General features: G+C 37.0%; 1 protein-coding gene and 1 non-coding gene across 4 annotated transcripts in view; one reads left to right on the top strand and one right to left on the bottom strand.

The window, feature by feature from the left end:
* Nucleotides 1-518: 518 nt before the first annotated feature.
* The window catches only part of LOC106095307 (TWiK family of potassium channels protein 9), a 175,790-nt gene continuing 151,066 nt past the window's right edge, over nt 519-25,242 (bottom strand). For all 3 annotated transcript variants that reach the window (XM_059367880.1, XM_059367881.1, XM_059367879.1), the window contains exons 2-7: nt 20,876-21,037; nt 8,815-9,088; nt 8,562-8,753; nt 8,353-8,468; nt 8,078-8,170; nt 519-1,827 (exon numbers count right to left, since the gene is read on the bottom strand). In XM_059367880.1, coding sequence (XP_059223863.1) covers nt 1,669-1,827; nt 8,078-8,170; nt 8,353-8,468; nt 8,562-8,753; nt 8,815-9,088; nt 20,876-21,037 — 996 coding nt within the window. In that variant the 3' untranslated portion in view covers nt 519-1,668. The remainder of the gene's footprint in view (nt 1,828-8,077; nt 8,171-8,352; nt 8,469-8,561; nt 8,754-8,814; nt 9,089-20,875; nt 21,038-25,242) is intronic.
* On the top strand, nt 17,652-17,723 carry Trnag-ucc (transfer RNA glycine (anticodon UCC)). The gene has a single exon. It is a non-coding gene; the product is annotated as a tRNA-Gly (tRNA).

The following is a 25,242-nucleotide window of genomic DNA, read 5'->3' as shown; positions in this document are numbered from 1 at the left end:
GAAGAAAGAATAGAATTACAGAGTCACAAGCTGTGAAAAAATTTGTCAACGACGACTATATGAAAAATCCGCAATTACTTTTTGGGCAACCCTACCAAATAGACCAAAATTGAACAATGACTTGTACTTAGTAGACAACTCAAGATCCTTGTCGAATTTCGATATAGCTGCTGTGAGTGCAATAATTATGAATTTTTCATCGGATTATGATGACAGGTGGTTTACACACATATATACCAGAGATGGTGGGTATCCAAAGTAAGATTGAATATAAAATAAACATTTGCAAGAATAGCCTTAGTTGCATATACTTGAGAAATCGTTTCCTTTTTCTGAGTGTATAGAATGTACGAGTACATATACTACTTACTTGGCCCATCAACTCATACTGAATCGTACCACTATTTGAATGAGAATAATAACCACAATTAAAACGCCATCAATTTCTGTCTCGTAAATTAACTTACAATAAGTCTTTTATTTATACACATAATTTACAAAAATGAAACGAAGAATAGAAATCACAAATAAATACAAAATGCAAATGGCAACTAAGAGAATAAATAAAACTTGAAAGATATAAAAATAACTAAAAATGGAAAATGAAAAAAAAGTAATAGTAATAATAATAGTGGCAATATTTGTATATCTACTTAGTGACTAGATTAGATTGGATTTTTGTTTCTTAGGATAATAGAACTTGATGCAATATTTTCCCCGTTTTCATGATCTTACACTCAAAATAAAACCCAATAAATTGGGTAGGACTTTTTTGTTCTCTTGTCATTCAAGCAGAGTGTTGTTTGATGTCCATTTTATAAAACTGTTGTTATTAACAAATTTCTTTGAGTGTAAAGAATTTAAAAAGGGGTGGATTTTTCTATAACTAAGCGCGTGTGAAAATTAGCCTAAATAATTTTTTTATTATTTCTTTGTTTTTTCTTAGCTTATGATAACAATAGAATATCGACATTTCTTATGAGTATACATTTCATGGTTTCTAATTATGTAATTTGTTTTCGAAGACATTCCAAGGATTTTTTTTTACAAATTTTGAAGACCAATTTAAAGTTTGTGGAGGTTTGTTTTTATCTTTGCTAAATGTGTATAAATATTATGTATGTGGCGAATGTGTTAAGCTATTTTGATTTATTTTAAATAAAAAATAATTTATGTTTAAACTTATTTTCCCTTATTTAAAGGCAGGCTTTGTAGGCATTTCTTTTTTTTATTAAATATTTTATCTGTATATAAATTTATTATTTTATTATCTTTCTTCATTTAACTCCAAAACTTAATTTAAATATGCATAATTGATTTCTTTAGGATATATTTTCTTGATATCTTCTTCTTAATTTTAAGGTAAATTTAATTATATTAAATTTATTTTACTATATTTAATATTTTTTAGTTTTTATGAGAACACTTAAGTGTGTGCGTTAACTTCCTTCCTAATGTGTAATGTTAAAAATATTATAAAAATATTACCTATAACGGAAAATTTGAAAAAAGAAACTATTAAATAAAATAAATATTACTAACTACATAATATTAATAATTACAATAATATAGCGCTATTTTATATAATTGTTATTAATATTTGTAATGTGAAATTTTTTATAATAATCTTTTCTAGAAATACAAACATGTTTTCAGCATTTTGTTTAACTACACCGATGATTCGTAGATAACAATTTGTAACACTTTGGGTTTATTATTTTGTGCCTCTTTCACTTCTTTCAGAATGGCATTGGTAATGGCTTCCAAAGCAGCGATATCAGCATTATTGGGATCTTTGCGTGACATATTCCATTTGGGCATGGAAACCTTTAAATTAGGAAAAAAACATGAAATAAAATTAGCTTAGGATTTGTGAAATCAATTTTTTTTATATAACTAGCTGACCCGGGCCCGCTCCGATGCTCCTTCTTTTACTTTATATGAAACAAAAGTTTCCTTGGAATATTTATTTTCGTCAATTAAAGATCTTTAGTGAAATACCATGCTAACTTGACTAACAGTTTAACAATATAAGGGCCTTTGCCTGAATCCCATATGATCTATATTGGTCTTCGAATTTAAGTTTGGATGTAAGGGGTACTCCATTCTTAAAATACTTCATTTCAGACCGATATTCTCATAATGTCTGATTTAGTGGTGCTTTCGGGGGAGAGGTGGTCCCCCAGATACTTGGCCCTGAAAAATATCAGCATCGTGCTCTTCTCTAAAATAACATTTATTTAAATCCCATATTGCCATTGGCTTAAGAAGAGTTCACAGGATGAGGCGTCCCCCAAACACATGGCCCCAAAATAGGCTATCACATTCGTTTTCTAATCTGAAATACCTTTCATTTGAGCCACATATTGCCTTGGTCGGGGGTGCATGCCTTTGGGGGTGTTTTGGGAAATGGGTGATGCCCTAAATACATGGTCCTACATTTGGATATCAAATTCGTATTCTACTCCCAAATACCTTTATTTGAGCCCCATATTGGGATAGCCACTAAAAAATTGTTGTTTGTGGGGTATTTTGGGAAGGGGGTAGACCCCCAGAAAATTGGTCCCGAAAATGGGTATCAATTTTTGTTCTACTCCCAAGTTGGGGTGGTCCCCCAAACACTAAGCCCCCAAACACTATATCAGCAACGTGCTCTATTCTCATAAAGGGTGATTTTTTTGAGGTTAGGATTTTCATGCATTAGTATTTGACAGATCACGTGGGATTTCAGACATGGTGTCAAAGAGAAAGATGCTCAGTATGCTTTGACATTTCATCATGAATAGACTTACTAACGAGCAACGCTTGCAAATCATTGAATTTTATTACTAAAATCAGTGTTCGGTTCGAAATGTGTTCAAATTTTGACAAATTTTGTTCAGCGATGAGGCTCATTTCTGGTTGAATGGCTACGTAAATAAGCAAAATTGCCGCATTTGGAGTGAAGAGCAACCAAAAGCCGTTCAAGAACTGCCCATGCATCCCGAAAAATGCACTGTTTGGTGTGGTTTGTACGCTGGTGGAATCATTGGACCGTATTTTTTCAAAGATGCTGTTGGACGCAACGTTACGGTGAATGAACACATTTCGAACCGAACACTGATTTTGGTAATAAAATTCAATGATTTGCAAGCGTTGCTCGTTAGTAAGTCTATTCATGATGAAATGTCAAAGCATACTGAGCATCTTTCTCTTTGACACCATGTCTGAAATCCCACGTGATCTGTCAAATACTAATGCATGAAAATCCTAACCTCAAAAAAATCATCCTTTATATCTATATATGATTTATTTTTACTCCATATTGCCATTGCCCTCAAAAATGGGTATAAAATTCGTTTTTTACTCTCATTTAAATTCCTATTGCAAAAGTCAGCAAATATGTCCGGTTTGGGGTATTGGCCCAAAACACTATAAATATTTAGCTCCACTCTCTTTAAGACCCAAATTGTCTTTGTGAGCAAATACGTCCTATTTGGAGGTTTTTATGGTGGTGAGACGTCCGCTAGACAGTATGTTCCTAATACCTTTAATTTGAGCCCCATATTTCCGGCTTGGGGGGTGTTTTGGGGGATGGGCGGCCACTCAGTGAGTTGGCCTTGAAAATATATATCGGATTCGTGTACCATTTTAAAAACCCTCTTATTTGAGCCTCATATTGCAATAGTCAGAAAATACTTTCTATTTGGGTGGTGTTGTGGGGGTGGCGTGGCCCCATAGACACTTTTCCCGAATATTGATATCAGATTCGTGCTTTACTCCCAAAGACCTTTCATTTGAGCCCCATATTGCTATGGTCGTAAATTTGTCCCCTTTGGGGGATGTTTTTGGTGAGGGGCGGCCCCCTAAACTCTTGGTCCCATATTTGGATATCAGATTCGTTTTCTACATTAAAATACCTTTTATTTAAGCCCCATATTCCCATGGTCAGAAAATAAGTCCTGTTTGGCGGGTGTTTTGGGGAAGGGTGGACCCCCAGAAACGTGGTCCCACATTTGGATATCAGATTCGTATTCTACTCGTAAATACCTTTCATTTGAGTCCCATATTGCCATGGTCGGTAAATGTGTCCGATTTAAGGGTGTTTTGGGGCTTGGGGTGGTCCCCCTAGCACTTGGTTCGACAATTGGATATTATATACATTTTCTTATCCAAAATACCTTTCATTTGAATCCCATATTGTCGTGATGGGTCTAAATATATGTTTGGTAGGTTTTAGGGTGGGGCAGCCCCCTTAGGTACCCCATCCGAAATTTGGATACCAAATTTTTATTTTTAGGGTACTATATGAGAGCACACACAATTTCGCTTAAATTGCACCTCCCATATCCGAGATCTGGCGTTTCTGAAAATTAGGGTAAGGGGGAGGGTCCGCCCCCCCTTCAGATATCAAAAAATTTAGTACCCTATTTTTACCACGGGGTCATTATACACCATCTGTGAAAATTTCAAGAAAATTGGTTCAGCCGTTTCTGAGTCTATAAGGAACACACAAACATACATACAAACAAACAAACCTACAAACAAACACAAATTGATTTTTATACTGAACACAGCAGAAATGCTTGCTAAAACATCAGTTTTTCGCTGCTGAAAATATATTAGCAAACATTTCGGTCAGCTAAATCAGCAAACAAAATCTTCTATTTTAAGTAAAAAAATTTGCTAAAAAAATATTATGCTATTTTTATACCCACTACCATTAGATGGGGGTATACTAATCGAGTCATTCGGTTGGTAACACCTCGAAATATTCGTCTAAGACCCCATAAAGAATATATAAACATGCTTGTCTCGACGTTCTGAGTCGATCTAGCCATGTCCGTCTGTCGAAGTCCCTCGTCCTCCTCTGGTCGATGGCCGGCCATAGCGCCTTTGCAGTCCGGCAACCATTCACCGAGTCCCACTTCGCCACCGACGCCGCCCTGGTTATCCCATCTACTGTGTTCAGTAGCTCGACAAATGACACGTAGGCAAGACCGATGACTGGTCCGCCCGGCGCAGACAAACCCCTCCTGGCACACTCGCCCGTGCTCTCATTTCCTGAAATCCCCTCATGCCCAGGAACTCATGTCAGCGTCATATCGTAGGCCCGGAGCCTATCCAGGGATTCCAAACAATCCGCCACGTATCTTGACCTCACCATACTCGACCCCAAGGCCTTGAGCGCCGCCATACTGTCCACATAATTTCTGAGCTTCGAGGGCGTTAAGCCCCTTACCAGAATTAATCTTGCGGTCACTGCAATGGCACAGACTTCTGACTGAAAACCCGTACACTCGTCCGGCAGTCTCAAAGACATACTGATATTGAGTGCATCAGAGTAGACCCCCAAATCCTGTCCCTGACTTCATCTTGGAGCCATCTGTGTAGATCGAGGTTTCATCCTCCTCAAATACACCATTCGTCCTCCATTCGGCCCTCTCAGGAAATCGAATCGCGAATGCCCTCACTCCAGTCGGCACTGGTGCCAGGTAGTCGGAGATACTCCTCAGTTCACCCTCCGTATCCATAATACCCAGAATCGAACTGTGGCCGCAACCATCCTCCTTCAGCATGCCGAGCTCCCTCAACCTAAGCGCGACCTTGGGGCCGCAGTTTCAAATATAGGCCCCAATTGTTTTCATTACTTTAGGATTTTTTTTTGATATTTATACCCCCCACCATAAGATGGGGGGTATACTAATTTCGTCATTCTGTTTGTAACTACTCGAAATATTCGTCTGAGACCCCATAAAGTATATATATTCTTGATCGTCGCGATATTTTATGTCGATCTAGCCATATCCGTTCGTCTGTCCGTCAGACCGTTCGTCTGTCCGTCAGACCGTCCGTCTGTCTGTCGAAAGCACACTAACTTCCGAAGGAGTAAAACTAGCCGCTTGAAATTTTGCAGAAATACTTCTTATTAGTGTAGGTCGGTTGGTATTGTAAATGGGCCATATCGATCCATGTTTTGATATAGCTGCCATATAAACCGATCTTGGGTCTTGATTTCTTGAGTCTCTAGAGTGCGCAATTTTTATCCGATTGGAATGGATTTTGCACGACGTGTTTTGTTATGATATCCAACAACTGTGCCAAGTATGGTTCAAATCGGTTCATAACCTGATATAGCTGCCATATAAACCGATCTTGGGTCTTGACTTCTTGAGCCTCTAGAGTGCGCAATTCTTATCCGATTAGAATGAAATTTTGCACGACGTATTTTGCTATGATATCCAACAACTGTGCCAAGTATGGTTCAAATCGGTTCATGACCTGATGTAGCTGTCATATAAACCAATCTTGGGTCTTGACTTCTTGAGCCTCTAGAGTGCGCAATTTTTATCCGATTTGAATGAATTTTTGCACGAATTATTTTATTATGATATTCAACAACTGTGCCAAATATGCTTCAAATCGGTTCATAACCTGATATAGCTGCCATATAAACCGATCTGGGAACTTGACTTTTTGAGCCTCTAGAGGTCGCAATTATTATCCGATTTGCCTGAAATTTTGTACGACGGATCCTCTCATGACCATCAACATACGTGTTTATTATGGTCTGAATCGGTCTATAGCCCGATACAGCTCCTATATAAATCGATCTCTCTATTTTACTTCTTGAGCCGCCAAAGAGTGCAATTCTTATTCGAATTGGCTGACATTTTACATAGGTCTCCAACATATAATTTAGTTGTGGTCCAAACCGGACTATATCTTGATATCGCTGTAATAGCAGAGCAAATCTTTTCTTATTTCCTTTTTTGCCAAAGAAGAGATGCCGGGAAAAGAACTTGACAAATGGGATCCATGGTGGAGGGTATATAAGATTCGGCCCGGCCGAACTTAGTACGCTTTTACTTGTTTTCATCTAACATCCCCTTCATAATTAAGCAGCAGTCATTTTCAGCTAACAACAGATTTTTCAGCAGCCAGCTTGCTGTTGTGAAATAGCACAACTACTGCTGTAATACCAGAACTACTGCAGGGGACAATGTTTGCTATATTTCTATGTGTGTATGGTGGAGAGTAACTAATTCGGGCATTCCGTTTGTTTCCTACATACTTACCTGCAACACCATAAGTATATATATTCTTGATCATTTAGACATTCGGAGTCGATCTAGACATGTCCGTCCGTCCGTCTGTAGGAATTACGATACCGGTCAAACGTGTAAGCTAGCCGCTTGAAATTTTGCCCCGGTGCTTCATATTGATGTAGGTCGTTAAGGATTGCAAATGGGATATGACTGTCATATAAACGGTTCCACCGATTTGACTTCTTAAGCCCTTACAAGTCGAATTTTTTATCCGATCTGGCTGAAGTAGTGCAGTAGTTTTCTGATAGGACTTTCAACAACCGATCTTCCCATTTGGCTAAAATTTTGCACTTAACGTTCTGTTCCAACTTCCAACAAATGTGCCAAGTACGGTCCAAATCGTCCTATAACCTGATATACCCCCAGATAAACCGATATCTCGACTTTACTTGTTCGGTTCCTAGAAACTTTATTTTTTTGCACAAATTTGGTTCGTAGGGTAAAATTATGCCCTTCAACTATTGGTTGCCCAAAAAGTAATTGCGGATTTTTCATATAGTCGGCGTTGACAAATTTTTTCACAGCTTGTGACTCTGTAATTGCATTCTTTCTTCTGTCAGTTATCAGCTGTTACTTTTAGCTTGCTTTAGAAAAAAAGTGTAAAAAAAAGTATATTTGATTAAAGTTCATTCTAAGTTTTATTAAAAATGCATTTACTTTCTTTTAAAAAATCCGCAATTACTTTTTGGGCAACCCAAAACATTTATTTTGTGTAAATTTTAATTAGAATCCATGGTGATGGATTCCCAGGATTCGACGAAGTTAGCAAGGTCTGTTTATATTTTACTCAGCTAGTGTTTAAATTTATTTTCTCAAAGTTTTTGCGGTTCATGGCCGACAAGTTGGTCCATTACAAATGTGGACCACAAAGGTGGCCTACTTAGGTTTCCCCCATGCTGACTCAAAACAAGAACAAAAAAAAAAGAACTTACATTTAAACATCCTTATGCCAGTATGCAATAAAATACATTTATGCCATTCATACATACCGTCAATACTTTTTGTAATGCCGTGTAATCCAGGCCAGTGCCAGCAGTCTCGCCTAAACGTCTCAGTGTCTCAGCCATGGGACCGGAAAGTTCCTGTGTGTTTTATGTGTTTTTTTGAGCAAAATGAAAAAGAACGAAGGGAAATAAGAAATTGGTACATAGGGTTAAAAGGCGAAAAAGTTTATTAAAATCCATTAGAATTGTGTGGTTGTTTTCCACTTGAGGAAAAACAATGCCGGCAGCCGGCGATAAGAAAACGGAAATATAATACTCACTTGCAATTTGGCCCAACTTGTGGCATACTGACGTCTTACCAACTCAATGATGGTGGAGGTTAGAGCCAATCCTATAAGGATATAGAGTGTGCATAGCAGCATATAGTTGGGTTTCTCTGTGTTTGAAAGGAAATAAAAGAATTGGGCAAAAGGAACTCATTGTCAAAGGATTCTGAAAATCAAGTGAGCGGAAATGTTTTTCATCTTACTTGGCACCAAATCGCCAAAGCCAATGGTGGTCATGGTGATGAAGCAAAAATAGAAACCATCAAAAAAGGTCCAATCATCCTCCCATAGCAGCAATAGACCTGCACCTATGGCCAAATAGACACAGAGGAACAGCACCGCTGACAGAGCATAAAACCATGTGCGACCAATGAAATTGGTAACTTTTGGTGTTTCTGCAAAAGGAAAGGTCATCGCATGGTTTTTAGGGTTTTAGGATTATGGGGTATTACTCACTTGGCATATGCCTGCCCAGCACTGAGACTGCTGTCGCAAATAAACGTCCCCAATCCGCTATGACGGTCAGCGTAAAAGGAATGCCTATTAATGCGAAGCATATACAAAATGCTCTGCCCCCGATTGTTACGGGCACTATGTTGCCATAGCCTATGGTTGTGAGGACCGTCGATGAGAAGAATACCGCCTGCAGTATGCTCCAGCGTTCATAGGGTTCTGGAAAGTCTTGTTCAGCCTCAATGAGTAGGCCACCTTCGGCTGCCTCCTGGACGGCCTGAAAGCAAAACAAGTGAGAAAAACAAGAAAATTATGTATAAAATATTTTTGCAACATATAAAAACAAATCACTATAAAGCCAATATTGTATATTTCGTATTTTAACACATGCACCAAATTTCTGTCTGATCCATAGTGGGGAGATATATATGGTTGCCCAAAAAGTAATCGCGGATTTTTTTAAAGAAAGTAAATGCATTTTTAATAAAACTTAGAATGAACTTTAATTAAATGAATCCAATTACAGAGTCACAAGCTGTGAAAAAATTTGTCAACGCCGACTATATGAAAAATCCGCAATTACCTTTTGGGCAACCCAATATATTGTATGTAGGCGGTTTTTATTGCTTAACTCTGATGGTAATACAAATGGGAAAATTCTTCCAATGTCATTACATATAATGACATTAATTTTTGTGGTGTTAAACGGATGTACTTGCTAAAAGTACACCAATTAGGCCATAACTTCCGTTTGTGATACCAGGTCATGTGTAAGCTAAAGATATAGTTTTTATACCCTCCACCATAGGATGGGGGTATACTAATTTCGTCATTCTGTTTGTAAAATCTCGAAATATGCGTCTAAGACCCCATAATAAAGAATATATATTCTTAATCGTCATGACATTTTAAGTCGATCTAGCCATGTCCGTCCGTCTGTCCGTCCGTCCGCCTGTCTGTCGAAAGCACGCTAATTTTCGAAGGAGTACAGCTAACCGCTTGAAATTTTGCACAAATACTTTTTATTAGTGTAGGTCGGTTGGTATTGTAAATTGGCCAAATCGGTTCATGTTTTGATATAGCTGCCATATAAACCGATCTTGGGTCTTGACTTCTTGAGCCTCTAGAGGTCGCAATTCTCGTCCGATTTGACTGAAATTTTGCACGTAGTGTTTTGGTATCACTTATAACAACTGTGTTAAGTACGATTTAAATCGGTTCATAATCTGGTATAGTTGCCATATAAACCGATCTGGGATCTTGACTTTTTCAGCCTCTAGAGGGCGTAATTATTATCCGATTTGGCTGTAATTTTACATGTTGTGTTTTGTTATGACTTCAAATAAATGTGCTAAGTATGGTTGAAATCGGTTCATAATCTGGTATCTTGACTTTTGCTGCCTCTAGAGGGCGTAATTATTATCCGATTTGGCTGAAAATTTTTACAACGGCTTCTCTCATAACCTTCAACATACGTATCAGATATGGTCTGAATCGGTCTTTAGCCTGATACATCTCCCATATAAACCGATATTCCTATTTTATTTTTTGAGCCGCTAGAGGGCGCAATTCTCATCCGATTTGGCTGAAATTTTGTATGTGTACGTGTTTTGTCATGACTTTCAACAACTGTGCCAAATATGGTTCAAATTAGTGTACAACCTGATATAGCTGTCATATAAACCGATCTGGGATCTTGACTTCTTGAGCGTCTAGAGGTCGCAATTATAATCCGATTTGTCTGAAATTTTGTATACTCCGAAGGTAATACAAATGGGAAAATTCTTTCAATGTCATTGCATAAAATGAATAATGTGGAGTCAAACGGATGTACTTCCTAAAAGTATTGAGTCATTATTATTACCTACTAATACCTCAATCCCTCAAGTATTGAAACAAACACCAATTAGGCCATGACTTGCGTTTGTGATACCAGGCCATGTGTAAGATTAAGAGATAGTTCTCTATTTTATTCTTAATAGTGCTTCATAACGAATTGAGTGAGTGACAAATTAGATGGCAGTTGTAGTTACACAGTGAATTGCATAATAATTGAAACATTGCCCAGACGCCGACTAGTCAAGGATGTTCTTAAAGCGGGTACAAGGATGGTGTTGAACAGTAAGAGAACTATTAACAATAGGAAGGAGAAAAGAGGCTATAAATGAAAATGTTTTCATTTGGAGGAAAATACCATTTCCAACATCAGCATTATCTCTTCATAGTAATGGTTAAGTGGCATCATCGTAAAATTAATAAACTTTAAAGTTTATTGAATGTGAATTGATGTTTTTAAATATAGAACATGATAACTGGCACAATGGGATGGTTTTCCATTATAGATGTATTTGTGCATAAAATTGTCCAAAAATTATTTGCAGATTTTTCATATAGTCGGCGTTGACAAATTTTTTCACAGCTTGTGACTCTGTAATTGCATTCTTTCTTTTGACAGTTATCAGCTGTTACTTTTAGCTTTCTTTAGAAAAAAAGTGTAAAAAAAGTATATTTGATTAAAGTTCATTCTAAGTTTTACTAAAAATTCATTTACTTTCTTTTAAAAAATCCGCAATTACTCTTTGGGCAACCCAATATATTATGAGTTCGAAAAGATGACAAATAAGTTTTCAAAGGGATTCTATTTGAGAGGGATACTATCGGTTAAATACAACATACTACAACAGTTTGTTATTACGATGACATTCCGCGAATGTTCACATCTGGCAACTCAGACAAGCCTTTAAAGAAATGAGAAGCTTAATTGGAACTGCTTAGCAGATGTAGATCTTCACTGCTTTTGCAGAAAACGTTACATCAACCTTTAGCTTATAGCATGTTACCGACCGATCTGCCCTGGCAGGCACGATAAGAAAGGTTTCTGTTGTAGCCAACGGCAGCAAAGCGACACACCTCTCCATGTTTAGAATAGGAAATATATTCTGGAAGCGTTAACCTTTCCCAATATGTAATCATTGCTCTTCGGGCCTTGTCTCGAAGGATTAATTTATACACAATGTATATCCACAGATTACAATATTTCGGATTGTAGTTCGTAGTCTTGGACACTCCCCCTTTCCAAAATTTTCAAAAACGCTAGATTTCAAAGAGAGTCCACCGATTTAAGCGAAATATTGTATGCCACCTTATGATACCCTAAAAACACAAAATTGGTATAAAACTTTAAGGTCAAATAATCTGGGGGGATGCCCTATCCCAAAATCCACGCAAACGAACATGTTTACCGATTGGTTCAATATGGGTATCAAATGAAAGTTATTTAAAAGTAGAGTACGAACTTGGCATAAAAGTGGCAACCTTAGCGCCGAGGGTGCCCCCCACCCCCCAAAAAACCACCCAACAGAACACTTTTACCTCCCATGGCAGCCGGTCGTACGCACCGGATTGACCCGATGAATTGCTTCATCGGCAAGGACAGCCGCCTCACAACACACTGTTACAACAACAACAACCGCTTTGGTCAATATGAATATCAAATGAAAGGTATTTAAAAGTAGAGTACAAATCTGACATTCAGGACATACTTACCGATTTGGACAATATGGGACTCAAATGAAATAAAACGTTTTTGGGAGTTGAATATGAATATGGTATAAAAACTTGAGTCCAAGCACCTAGTAGGCCGCCCCAGGCCCAAAAGTAGCGCCCAAAATCAAGAGTGGACCGATCGGGACAATATGGGACTCAAATAAAAGGTATTTGGGCGTAGAGTACGAATATGATATTTTAAATTAAAATATCACCCCAAAAGTACAGCCAAAAATCAAAGTGGACCGATCGGGACAATACGGAACTCAAATGAAAAGTTTTGGGGAGTAGAATACGAAAATGGTGTCAAAAATTGGATCCAAATACACACAAGGGTTCTGCCCAAAATAAAAAGTAGACAGATCTTGACAATATAGGACTTCAACGAAAGGTATTCAGGAGTAGAGTATGAATATGATATTAAAAATTTAATCCAATTATTTAGTCCCAAGCCAAAACCGCCCCAAAACTAACGCATAAAATCAAAGTGGACCGATCGGGACAATATGGGACTCTAATGAAAGGAATTCGAGAGTAGAGTACGAAATAAAAAACAAGTAAAAGCGTGCTAAGTTCGGCCGGGCCGAATCTTATATACCCTCCACCAAGGATCGCATTTGTCAAGTTCTATAAGAAAAGAGTTACTCTGCTATTAAAACGATATCAAGATATGGTCCGGTTCGGACCACAATTAAGTTATATGTTGGAGGTCTGTGTAAAATTTCAGCCAATTCGTTTAAGAATTGCGCCCATTGGGGCTCACGAAGTAAAATAGAGAGAACGATTTATATGGGATCTGTATCGGGCTATAGACCGATTCAGACCATAATAAACACGTTTGTTGATGGTCATGAGAGGATCCATCGTACAAAATTTCAGGCATATCGGATAATAATTGCGACCTCTAGGGGTTAAGAAGTCAAGATCCCAGATCGGTTTATATGGCAGCTATATCAGGTTATGAACCGATTTGAACCTTATTAGACCCAGTTGTTGAAAGTAAAAATAAAATACGTCATGCAAAATTTCAGCCAAATCGGATAGGAATTGCGCCCTCTAGAAGCTCAAGAAATCAAATCCCCAGATCTGTTTATATGACAGTTATATCAGTTTATGAACCGATTTGAACCATACTTGGCACAGTTGTTGGATATCATAACGAAATACTTCGTGCAAAAATTCATTCAAATCGGATAAGAATTGTGCCCTCTAGAGGGTCAAGAAGTCAAGACCCAAGATCGGTTTATATGGCAGCTATATCAGGTTATGGACCGATTTGAACCATACTTGGCACAGTTGTTGGGTATCATAACAAAACACGTCGTGCGAAATTCCATTCCAATCGGATAAGAATTGCGCACTCTAGAGGCTCAAGAAGTCAAGACCCAAGATCGGTTTATATGGTAGCTATATCAGGTTATGGACCGATTTGAACCATACTTGGCACTGTTGTTGGATATAATAAGAAAACACGTCGTGCAAAATTTCATTCCAATCGGATAAGAATTGCGCACTCTAGGGGCTCAAGAAGTCAAGACCCAAGATCGGTTTATATGGCAGCTATATTAGGTTATGGACCGATTTGAACCATACTTGGCACAGTTGTTGGATATCATAACAAAACACGTTGTGCAAAATTTCATTCTGATCGGATAAGAATTGCGCACGCTAGAGCCTCAAGAAGTCAAGACCCAAGATCGGTTTATATGGCAGCTATATCAGGTTATGGACCGATTTGAACCATACTTGACACAGTTGTTGGATATCATAGCAAAACACGTCGTGCAAAATTTCGTTCCAATCGGATAAGAATTGCGCACTCTACAGGCTCAAGAAGTCAAGACCCAAGATCGGTTTATATGGCAGCTATATCAAAACATGGACCGATATGGCCCATTTACAATACCAACCGACCTACACTAATAAGAAGTATTTGTGCAAAATTTCAAGCGGCTAGCTTTACTCCTTCGGAAGTTAGCGTGCTTTCGACAGACAGACGGACGGACGGACGGACGGACGGACGGACAGACGGACGGACATGGCTAGATCGACATAAAATTTCACGACGATCAAGAATATATATACTTTATGGGGTCTCAGACGAATATTTCGAGTAGTTACAATCAGAATGACGAAATTAGTATACCCCCCATCTTATGGTGGAGGGTATAAAAATAACAAGTATTGTAAAAAGGCATTAAGTTAGGACGGGCCGAACATTGGATACCCACCACCTCGGGTATATACGAATATATTTTTCGTCACAATCCGGTAAAAATTGGATAACTTATGCACCCAAATTTGGCAAGGACTTTGAGTGGTCTAACAATTATAAGTCACTGTTGAATTTAGTATTTCCAATTTCAACAAAATCGAGTAATAAATAAAGCCTTCATGAGCTGCAGACCCTTATCGGCCTATAAGAAAGCTATATCTGAATACAGTCCGATCTTTACCATATTTCGGTCAGATGGCGGGTGGCCTAAAACTACTTACTGTTTAAAATTTCAGCGAATTTGGATAAAAAATAAAGCCTTTAAGGGCTTTAGACTATATCTTAATAAAGTCCGACCTCAACCATATTAAGCTCGGATATCGGGAGGCTCAAAACAACTCACTGTTTCAAATTTCATCGAAATCGGATAGTAAAGAAAACTTTTTTTGGACTTCAGACCCTTTATCGGCAGATCGGTATATATGGCAGCTATATCTTAATATAGTCCGATCTGAACCATATTTGGGTCCTATGTTGAGAGTCGTAAAACTACTCACTGTTTCAAATTTCAGCGCAATAGGTTAAAAAATAATGCTTTTGTGGGCTTCAGACACTTTATTTGGAGATCGGGCTATATGTCAGCTATATCTAAATATAGTCCGATTTAAGCCATATTAAGGTAAGATGTCAATAGGCTTAAAATAACTCACTGTTTAAAATTTCAGCGAAATCGGGTAATAAATAAAGCTTTTATGGACTTAAAAACCATTATCGGCAGATCGGTCTATATGGCGGCTACATCTAAATATAGTCCGTTCTGCACCATATTTGGGTCCTATATTGGAAGGCCTAAAACTACTCACAGTTTAAAATTTCAATGAAATCGGTTAAAAAATAAAGCTTTTATGAGCTTCAGACCCTTAATCAGGAGATCCGGTCTATATGGCAATTATATCTAAATATAGTCCGATCTGAACCATATGTCGGGAGGCTTAAATTAACCCACTGTTTAAAATTTCAGTGAAATCGGGTAATAAATAAAGCTTTTATGGGCTTCAGACCCATTATCGGCAGATCGATCTACAATACATGACGGCTATATACGATCTGAACCATATTTATGTCCTATATTGGAAGGCCTAAAACTACTCACAGTTTCAAATTTCAACGAAATCGGGTAAAAAATAAAGCTTTTATGAGCTTCAGACCCTTAATCGGGAGATCGGTCTATATGGCAGCTATATCTAAATATAGCTGATCGGATTTGCTCTCTTATTTTGTAGTGTGAAAAGCTAATTAAGCAGCTTGCCCTTTGTATATGACATTGTAAGTGAGCGTGTAAAATAGAATACATCAAAGATTTACAATGTGTAAAGATACGGCATTTGAAAAAGTCAATTAGGCATAATTTTGAACGCATAGATGGCATTATAGTCATTGGGATGGCACCACTATCACATAATCTATGAAAAGTACATATATGCTAGCCCAGTGTTGGTGCGGATTGATTTAATCCATGAATATATTTATTTCAGGGCTCACTGATGCAAAATGACAGTTTAAATATCCAATTTTAGAAAAATCGCTTTTGTCCATTTTGACCAATGACACCTGTTGACCACTATTTGTAAATATTGGGTTGCCCAAAAAGTAATTGCGGATTTTTCATATAGTCGGCGTTGGCAAATTTTTTCACAGCTTGTGACTCTGTAATTGCATTCTTTCTTCTGTCACTCTTCACTCTTATTGAAAAACCCTACAAATTTTTTCACAGCTTGTGACTCTGTAATTGCATTCTTTCTTCTGTCAGTTATCTGTTAATTTTAGCTTGCTTTAGAAAAAAAGTGTAAAAAAAGTATATTTGATTAAAGTTCATTCTAAGTTTTATTAAAAATGCATTTACTTTTTTTTTTAAAATCCGCAATTACTTTTTGGGCAACCCAATAAAATATATCTAAAAGATGGAGCCTAACGACATCTAGCATCCAAAAGGTGCAATTGAAATACTGAATCTTTAAATACATACTATGGTGTCGTCAAGTGTGTTCGTGTACTCAAAAATTTTTGAAAATTTCCACAAATTCTTACTGGAAGTCGTTCGAGTACTTTTTTTGCAAGCATAAGAGAGCGGGAGAGTACGTGAGAGCAAAGTAATCATTTTTTTCGGACGAATGCAAGTACTAGTCTAACTTAAAATATAAGTTTTTCCAACAATAGAGGAACGGCATGGTCCTGTAAGCCAGGTCATGGTGCCCATTTGTCTGGTGTTCTTTTTCATTAACGGCATACCTTTCTCTTTATTATGCAATCCGATTATTTATCTCCAAATATGACACTTTTCTTCGAATACCAAATATAACAGCTCTTATTGAAAAACCCTACAAAAATCATTTGGCGTCAAGTGCGTTTTGTTTGTCCACAAGCTACCGTATTCGCCAACATGTTGAATAGAACAGACCAAATATCATTAGCACTGATTAAAGGTGATAATGCTTATTAAGTAATCAATAACTATATGCAAATTTGATCAGCAAAAATTTAAATCCAATCCGATACAACAACACTACATACTATTTCATACACAAGTGTACACACATGTGCAGGTATAATTCATTCATATTTCAATCTAAACTTACCCATTGTGCGATGACTATGGGGATTGGGATGATGGTGATGATGATGACAACACAATGCAAACAACAACATCTGGCCGACTTTTATTAAGTGAAAAATTAAAATTTACTTCTGTCACATGGTTGGTTGTTGGCGCGCAAATGAACTAACAGCGACAGAGGGCATGCTGTGTGCGCTGCGCTATTGAGGTCTATTGTCAGCATTGATAAGCTCTCGCACAGCGGCAGAGCAAAGAAAAGTAGCAGACAATAAATATGAGTGGTGTGTATAGAATACACCTAATGTACTGTGTGCTTTATTGTGGGGGACTTTCTTCAATAAAGCTTTTGTGTGTTGGGTATGCCAAAGAGCTCCACGCAAGCATGGTGGAATGGGAATTAGTATGGGGGGGTAAGCTTTTTCGAAATAAATAAGAAAATAAATGTTTAACACGATTATAGACAGGGCGTTGGTGGTGTAATGGTCAGCATAGTTGCCTTCCAAGCAGTTGATCCGGGTTCGATTCCCGGCCAACGCACATGTTTTTTTTTCTCTTATTGATTATTAAAAACAAAATGTTATGCATTTTTTATTATAATAGCAATGTTTAGGAATAAAATAAAATAAAATGAAATAAAATAAAATAAAACAAACTAAAATAAAATAAAATTGAATTAAATAAAATAAAATAAAATATAAAAAAAATAAAATAAAATAAAATAAAACAACATAAAATAAAATAAAATAACATAACATAAAATAAAATAAAATAAAATAAAATAAAATAAAATAAAATAAAATAAAATAAAATAAAATAAAATAAAATAAAATAAAATAAAATAAAATAAAATAAAATAAAATAAAATAAAATAAAATAAAATAGAACAAAATTTAGAAGAAAGATTAAATAAGAAATAAATTAAAATAAACAAGTATCAAGCAAAGCGTGCTAAGTTCGGCCGGGGCGAATCTTGAGAACCAACTAGCACGGATTCTGCTAAAAATGTACCCAAAATAAAATTATTTGAAGGGCATAATTTTATTCTACATTCCAAACTTCTGTCAAGTCAGCAAAAATTAAAGGTTCTAGGAACATAACAAGGATGATCGAGAGACTGGTTTATATGGGAGCTATATCAGGTTATAGACCGATTTGGACCGCACTTGGCATAGTTGTTGGAAGTCATAACACTACATGCTAAATTTCAGCCAAATCAAACAAAAAATGCGGCTTTCAGGGGCTTAAGAGGTCAAATCAGAAGATCGGTTTATATGGTAGCTATATCAGGTTATAAACCGATTTAAACCGTACTTGGCACAGTTGTCGAAAGTCGTAAAATAACACTATTTGCAATATTTCAGCCAAATCGTACAAAAATTGTGGCTTCCAGGGGCTCAAGAAGCCAAATTCGCGAGATCGGTTTATATGGCAGCTATTTCCAAATCTGAACCGATCTGGGTCGTATTGAACAGGGATTCTAAGGGGCATAACACAACTTCCTATGCCAAATTTCAACTTATTTCAACGAAATCGGACAATGAATACGACTGCTATTGACTTAAGACCGAAGATTGAGAGATCGGTCAATATGGCAGTTATATCGAAATATAGATGGATCTTAACCATACACAACCATGTGCCTAATTTCAGCGAGATATGTTAACAAATTCACCTTTGGGGTCTGAAAACTTAAATCGGCAGATCAGTACATATGGCAGCTATTTCCAAATCTGAACCGATCCGGCCCGTAATGAACAGGGACATCAGGGAGATTCACACAACTCGCTATACCAAATTTTAAAATTGGACAATAAATGCTACATTTATGGGCACAAGGGCACCTTAAATCAAGAGATCGGTCAATATGGCAGCTATATGCAAATCTGCACCAATCTAGGTCAAATAAAATAAGAAGTCGAGGGCTTTAACACAATTCCTGCCTTTAACACAAATTTCTGCCAAATCGGATAATAATTGCGGCTTTTATGGGCTTAAGACTGTAAATCGCCAGATATATAGTCCGATCGAACCATATTTAGGTTGGATATAGGGAGGCTTAAAACAACTCACTGTTTCAAATTTCAGCAAAATCGGGTAACAAAGCTTCAATGGGCTTCAGACTCTTTATCTGCAGATCGGTCTACATGGCAGCTAAATCTTCAGCGAAATCTGGTAATAAATGCAGTTAAAATGGCTATACCTAAATATAGTCGGATCTGAACCATATTTGAGTCGGATGTCGGAAAAAAATCACTGTTTTAATTTTCATCAAAATCGGGTAATAAATGCAGCTTTTACGGACTTCGGACCTTGAATAGGTAGATCGGTCTATATTGCAGCTATATGTAGATATAGTCCAATCTGAACTATATTTGGATCGGATGTCGGGAGAACTCCGATCGGTCTATATGGCGGCTATATCTACATATAGTCCAATTTGAATCTTAAAACAACTCAATGTTCAAATTTCATCGGAATAGGGTAATAAATGCAACTTTTATGGGTTTCACATCCTAAATCGGCAGATCGGTCTATTTGGCAGCTATATCAAAATATGGTCCGATTTCGCCCGTTCAAGAGCTTAACCTGCGTGCGGTCTTATGCATTTGATTTCTTGAGCACCTACAAGCCACAATTTTTGTTCGATTTGGCTGAAATTTTTCATGTAGTTTTCTGATTTGACTTCAAACAACTGTGCTTAGTACGGTCCAAATCGGTCTATAACCTGATATAGCTCCCATATAAACCGATCTCTCGATTTGACTTCTTGAGTCCTTACTTGGCTATTACTTTTAACAATTGTGCCAAGTACGGTCTATAACCTGACAGAGCTTCTATATAAACCGACCTCCTGATTTGACTTCTTGAGCCCTTACAAGGCGAAATATTTTTCCGGTCTGGCTGAAATTTTGCATGTAGTTTTCTAATTTAACTTCCAACAACGGTGCCTGCTGCGGTCCGAATCGGTCTATAACCTGATATAGCTCCCATATAAACCGATCTCCCGATTTGACTTCTTGAGCCCCTGGAAGCCGAAATTTTTGTCCGATTTGCTTGAAATTTTGAACGTAGTATTCTGTTATGACTTTTAACAACTGTGCTAAGTACGGTCTGAATCGGTGCATAACATGATAGAGCTCCCATATAAACCGATCTCCCGATTTGATTTTTTCATCCTCTGGAAGCTGCATGGTTTGTCCGATTTGGCTAAAATTTTTCATGTGGTGTTCTGTTATGACGTTCAATAACTGTGCAAAGTACGATCGAAATCGGTCTATAACCTGATATATAAACCGATCTCCCGATATAAACCGATCTCCCGATTTGACTTCTTGAGTCATTACAAGCCGCAATTTTTGTTCGATTTGGCTGAAATTTTGCATGCGGTGCTCTCTAACGACTTCCAACAACTGTGCTAAATACGAGATCAGTCTATAACCTGATAAAGCCCCCATGTAAACCGTTCTCTCGATCATCCTTGTTAGGTTCCTAGAAGCTTTAATTTTCGCTGGATTGACAGAAGTTTGGTATATAGAATAAAATTATGCCCTTCAACTAAATTTATTTTGTATAAATTCTTAGCAGTATCCATAGTGGTAGATTCGGTCCGGCCGATCTTAGCACTTGTTTTTACTTGTTTTATTATTTAACACTTTAAAAAGTTTGGATATAATTGTATTTATTCTTACCTCTTCATATTTAGCTAATTCAAATTTTAGCAATTGATCTAAATTGTTGACATCTGTGTTATTAATTATCACATTTATGAAATTTTCACGTTTTGTCTTTACCACATTTTTAAGGTACTGTAAACGTTCCACTTCAGCAGGGCGTTCTAATTGTCGGAATATCTGAAAAAATCAAAAAACAAAAATATTTATTTAAAAATTGCAAAATATTGGAAAAAACATTAAAATCAACAAAATTAGTAAAAAAGAAGTATTACAACAGCCCCCTTGAGGCTTTGTTAAGTAATTTTCACTGCAAGATCATCATTTGAATTTTTGGGGATTTTGTCTATGTTATTGAAAGAAATAAACCAAAATGCCTGGAATTATTTATTCCATTGCATCATTGCCAATAGAAAATTGATTGATTACATTCTCAGAGTACGTCGTTCGGTTTTAATGGAGGGTGGTATCCCCGTCCACCTAAAGGCGGGCGACCGGCTAATAAATACAAACAAAAAAAAAATTGTTTACTTTATTTTTCAAACAACAGGCAAATCAGTGAAATTGTTTGCATAGCCTTTAATCGTGGCAATGAAAAAAAGCGATGTAATTTTCTGCTCGTGGCTTCTAAACTCTTGTTAAACATTTTGATTGTTTTTATTATTACTTTCATATTTTCGACGTTTTGTTGCTTTATTTGGCTTTTTGTTGCAAGTAATTCCCATAATAAAAGATTAGGGACAAGTTCAAAGGATATTTAAATGCATTTTTTGAACAAAATAATTGGTTGATTAATATGTATTTTACTGGCCCAAGAATCTTGTATATAAAATTCAATTTGTGTTTGTATGTTTGTTTGTTTATTCCGTATAGAATCAAAAACGGCTGAACCGATTACCTTCAAATTTTCACAGATTGTGTAGTTTGGTCTGAAAGGAGACATAGGCTATATAATTTTTTGATATCTGGAGGGGGACAGACCCTCCCCTTACCCCAAAAGTACTACCCAAAAATAAAAGTGGACCGATCGGGACAATATGCGATTCAAATGAAAGGTTTTCAAGAGAAGAGTACGAATTTCATAATAAAAGTTGGGTCCAAGTACCTGGGGGGGCGCCCTAACCCCAAAACCCCTTAAAATAGGTTTATTTGACGATCATGACAATATGGGACTAAAATGAAAGGTATTCGGGAATAGTTTACGAATATGGTCAGGAAGTAGGAATAGGCTTTATAATTTATTGATAACGGAAGGGGGCGGACCCTCCCCCGTTACCCCAAAAACACCATCCAAAATCAAAAGTGGACCGATAAGGACAATATGGGTATCAAATGAAAAGTGTGCGGGAGCAGATAACGAATCTGACATTCAAATTCATGTCGAAGTATAGGGGGTCACCCCACCCCCACAAAAACGCCCAAAATGGGCACATTAGCCAATCACGGATATATGGGACTCGGTTTGTTTGTTCCGTATAGACTGACAAACGGCAGAAACGATTTTCTCGAAATTTTCGCATATTGTGTAGGTTGGTTTGGAAAAAAACATAGGCTATATAATTTTCCGATATCGGAAATGGGACGTACCTCCCCCTTATGTCAAAAATACAACCCAAAATCAAAAGTTTCAATATGGGGCTCAAATGAAAGGTATTCGAGAGTAGATTTCGAATCTGGCATGCAAAATCAGATCTAAGTATAGAGGGCCAACGCCATTAGACCCATTATGACTATATGATACTTGGCTGAACCGATTTTATTAAAATTTTCATATTGGTTGCCCAAAAAGTAATTGCGGATTTTTCATATAGTCGGCGTTGACAAATTTTTTCACAGCTTGTGACTCTGTAATTGCATTCTTTCTTTTGTCAGTTATCAGCTGTTACTTTTAGCTTGCTTAAGAAAAAAAGTGTAAAAAAAGTATATTATTATAAATGCATTTACTTTCTTTTAAAAAAACCGCAATTACTTTTTGTGCAACCCAATATATTGTGTACGTTTGTCTGGAAGAAACATAGGCTATATAATTTTTAGACATGGGGTGGAGGCGGACCCTCCCCCTTACCCCAAAAACGCCACCCATATCCGAAAGTGGTCAGATGGGCACAATAAGGGTATGAAATGAAAGTTCATGTCAATATGGGACTCAAATGAAAAGTATTAGGCAGTAGATTACAAATATGACATAAATCATTAGGTCCAAGTAATGAGAGGTCGCCCACCCCTAAATACCCGCAAATTGGCATATTAGCCGACAAAGGTATTAGGGAGTAGATTACGAATATGACATTAAAATTTGCATTCAAGTCTAGGTGGCGCCTTTCCTCCTAAAGATACGTCAAATGGGTTATTTAACCCATTATGACAATATTGGACCTAAATGAAAGGTTTTCCGGAGAAGAAAACAAATTTGTTATCCAATTTTGGAGCCAGCTATTTTGGGGTACGCCCTAAAGCACCCCCTAAACTGAACTTCATTTCCGTTGAGAATAACGAACGAATTTGATATCTATTTTCAGTGCAAACTGCCGGTGGCCGCTCTAGCCACAAAACACCCTCCAAACGGTTCATATTTACCGGCCATGGCAATATAGGGTTCCAATTAAAGGGATTTGGAGGTGCAGCACGAAATTGATATCCATATTTGAGTCGAAATGTCTGGGGTGCCATCTCTTCCCTAATGAGAACATTACCCTTAGGAAGAACTTTACCACCAGGAACCGAGATGGGGCAAATTCTCACACATCAATGAGAGCTCTCCAATTCAAGTTTAAACTCAATGATAAGGGACCTTTTTTATAGCCGAGTCCGAACGGCGTCCCAATTTACCGATTGGTTCCAATTTCTTTCAAATTGGTTAAAAAATACACTTTATGTGACTGCATGAATTTAAATAGGAAAATTCGCCGTAATGGGACCTACTTCATGGAAAAAACATGTACATATATACCCCATTATTTATCTGTACCAATTTGTAGCTTACTAGCTTGTTTTCATTGTCGAGTTTGCAGAAAAAGTTCTATTTTTGTTTGTTTTTAATTTATCTCGCAATATTTGCTGTATGTCTTTATTGGCCCGAATATGTTTCAATGGTAAATATTTTCGAAAAAAATGCAACCTTGAACTACAATTTGTTAAACGTGGCGTCAATTTACCTGTACCACAGCAGCAAATAACATATTTTGTTCGCCCACCATGTTTGTTCTGGACGACCGCGAGCGAAATGAAATCTCTAAAACTGTCAACATTGAAAGATCTATAAAAATGTTCATAAATTTGCGCGGAATTTTCAGCACTATCTTAAAAAATTCCCACAAATTTCAAATAAAAATTAATATAGACAATTTATGAAATGGCTCTAATCAAGGGAAAACCACCGAATTGCCGATATATCAAAAAAAACTGGAAATGTTGCAAAGAACAAAAAACACAAATCGCCACAGTGGGGTGACATTTCCCATTATAAATTTGGTGGTAGCTCATTATGAGATGTTCTGCAATTTTTTTTGTTTTCCCTCCCACATTCTGTTCCACCTACCATCGCCTCTAAAGTTCTCCCCATCTTGTGTGCGTGAGTTGCTGTTGTGTGGTTTTTCCTTAAATTTTTTTGAAACAAACACAATTAACAAAAGATTATCTACGCATGGATAAGTAAATATTGGTTTTGAATTGGTGCGTGAATAGAGAATAGACATTAAATCTTTCATAGTCTTATAGCGAATGATTGAAGGCAGCCACTTGTTGGGTCTGATGATGGTGGAAGTGATTGACAACTCAATGTTGCAGCTGTGTTATTTAGATGCTATTCTACCCGCGTGTTTCACGGTATTTAAAGTTTTGTGCATTTGCTTATAACACCAAGAGGGAGAGTAAGGTCTTCCTTCTTTCTCTCTCTTTGGCGAAAATTTTTTGAAATTTTGTCATTTTAGAAAAGTTAAATTTTGTATTAAAATCTTGACTTAAGGAAAATTTCATAGGTTAGGGTTTAGGGTTAGATCTGGGTTAAGGCTAGGGTTTTGGTTTTGGTTTTGGTTTTGGTTTTGGTTAAGGTTAAGGTTAAGGTTAAGGTTAAGGTTAAGGTTAAGGTTAAGGTTAAGGTTAAGGTTAAGGTTAAGGTTAAGGTTAAGGTTAAGGTTAAGGTTAAGGTTAAGGTTAAGGTTAAGGTTAAGGTTAAGGTTAAGGTTAAGGTTAAGGTTAAGGTTAAGGTTAAGGTTAAGGTTAAGGTTAAGGTTAAGGTTAAGGTTAAGGTTAAGGTTAAGGTTAAGGTTAAGGTTAAGGTTAAGGTTAAGGTTAAGGTTAAGGTTAAGGTTAAGGTTAAGGTTAAGGTTAAGGTTAAGGTTAAGGTTAAGGTTAAGGTTAAGGTTAAGGTTAAGGTTAAGGTTTAG

Source organism: Stomoxys calcitrans, chromosome 4 (assembly GCF_963082655.1).
Source record: "Stomoxys calcitrans chromosome 4, idStoCalc2.1, whole genome shotgun sequence".
Lineage (NCBI taxonomy): Eukaryota > Metazoa > Arthropoda > Insecta > Diptera > Muscidae > Stomoxys > Stomoxys calcitrans.
Note: the sequence above shows the minus strand (reverse complement) of the source record. Positions and strands in the feature narration are given on the sequence as shown.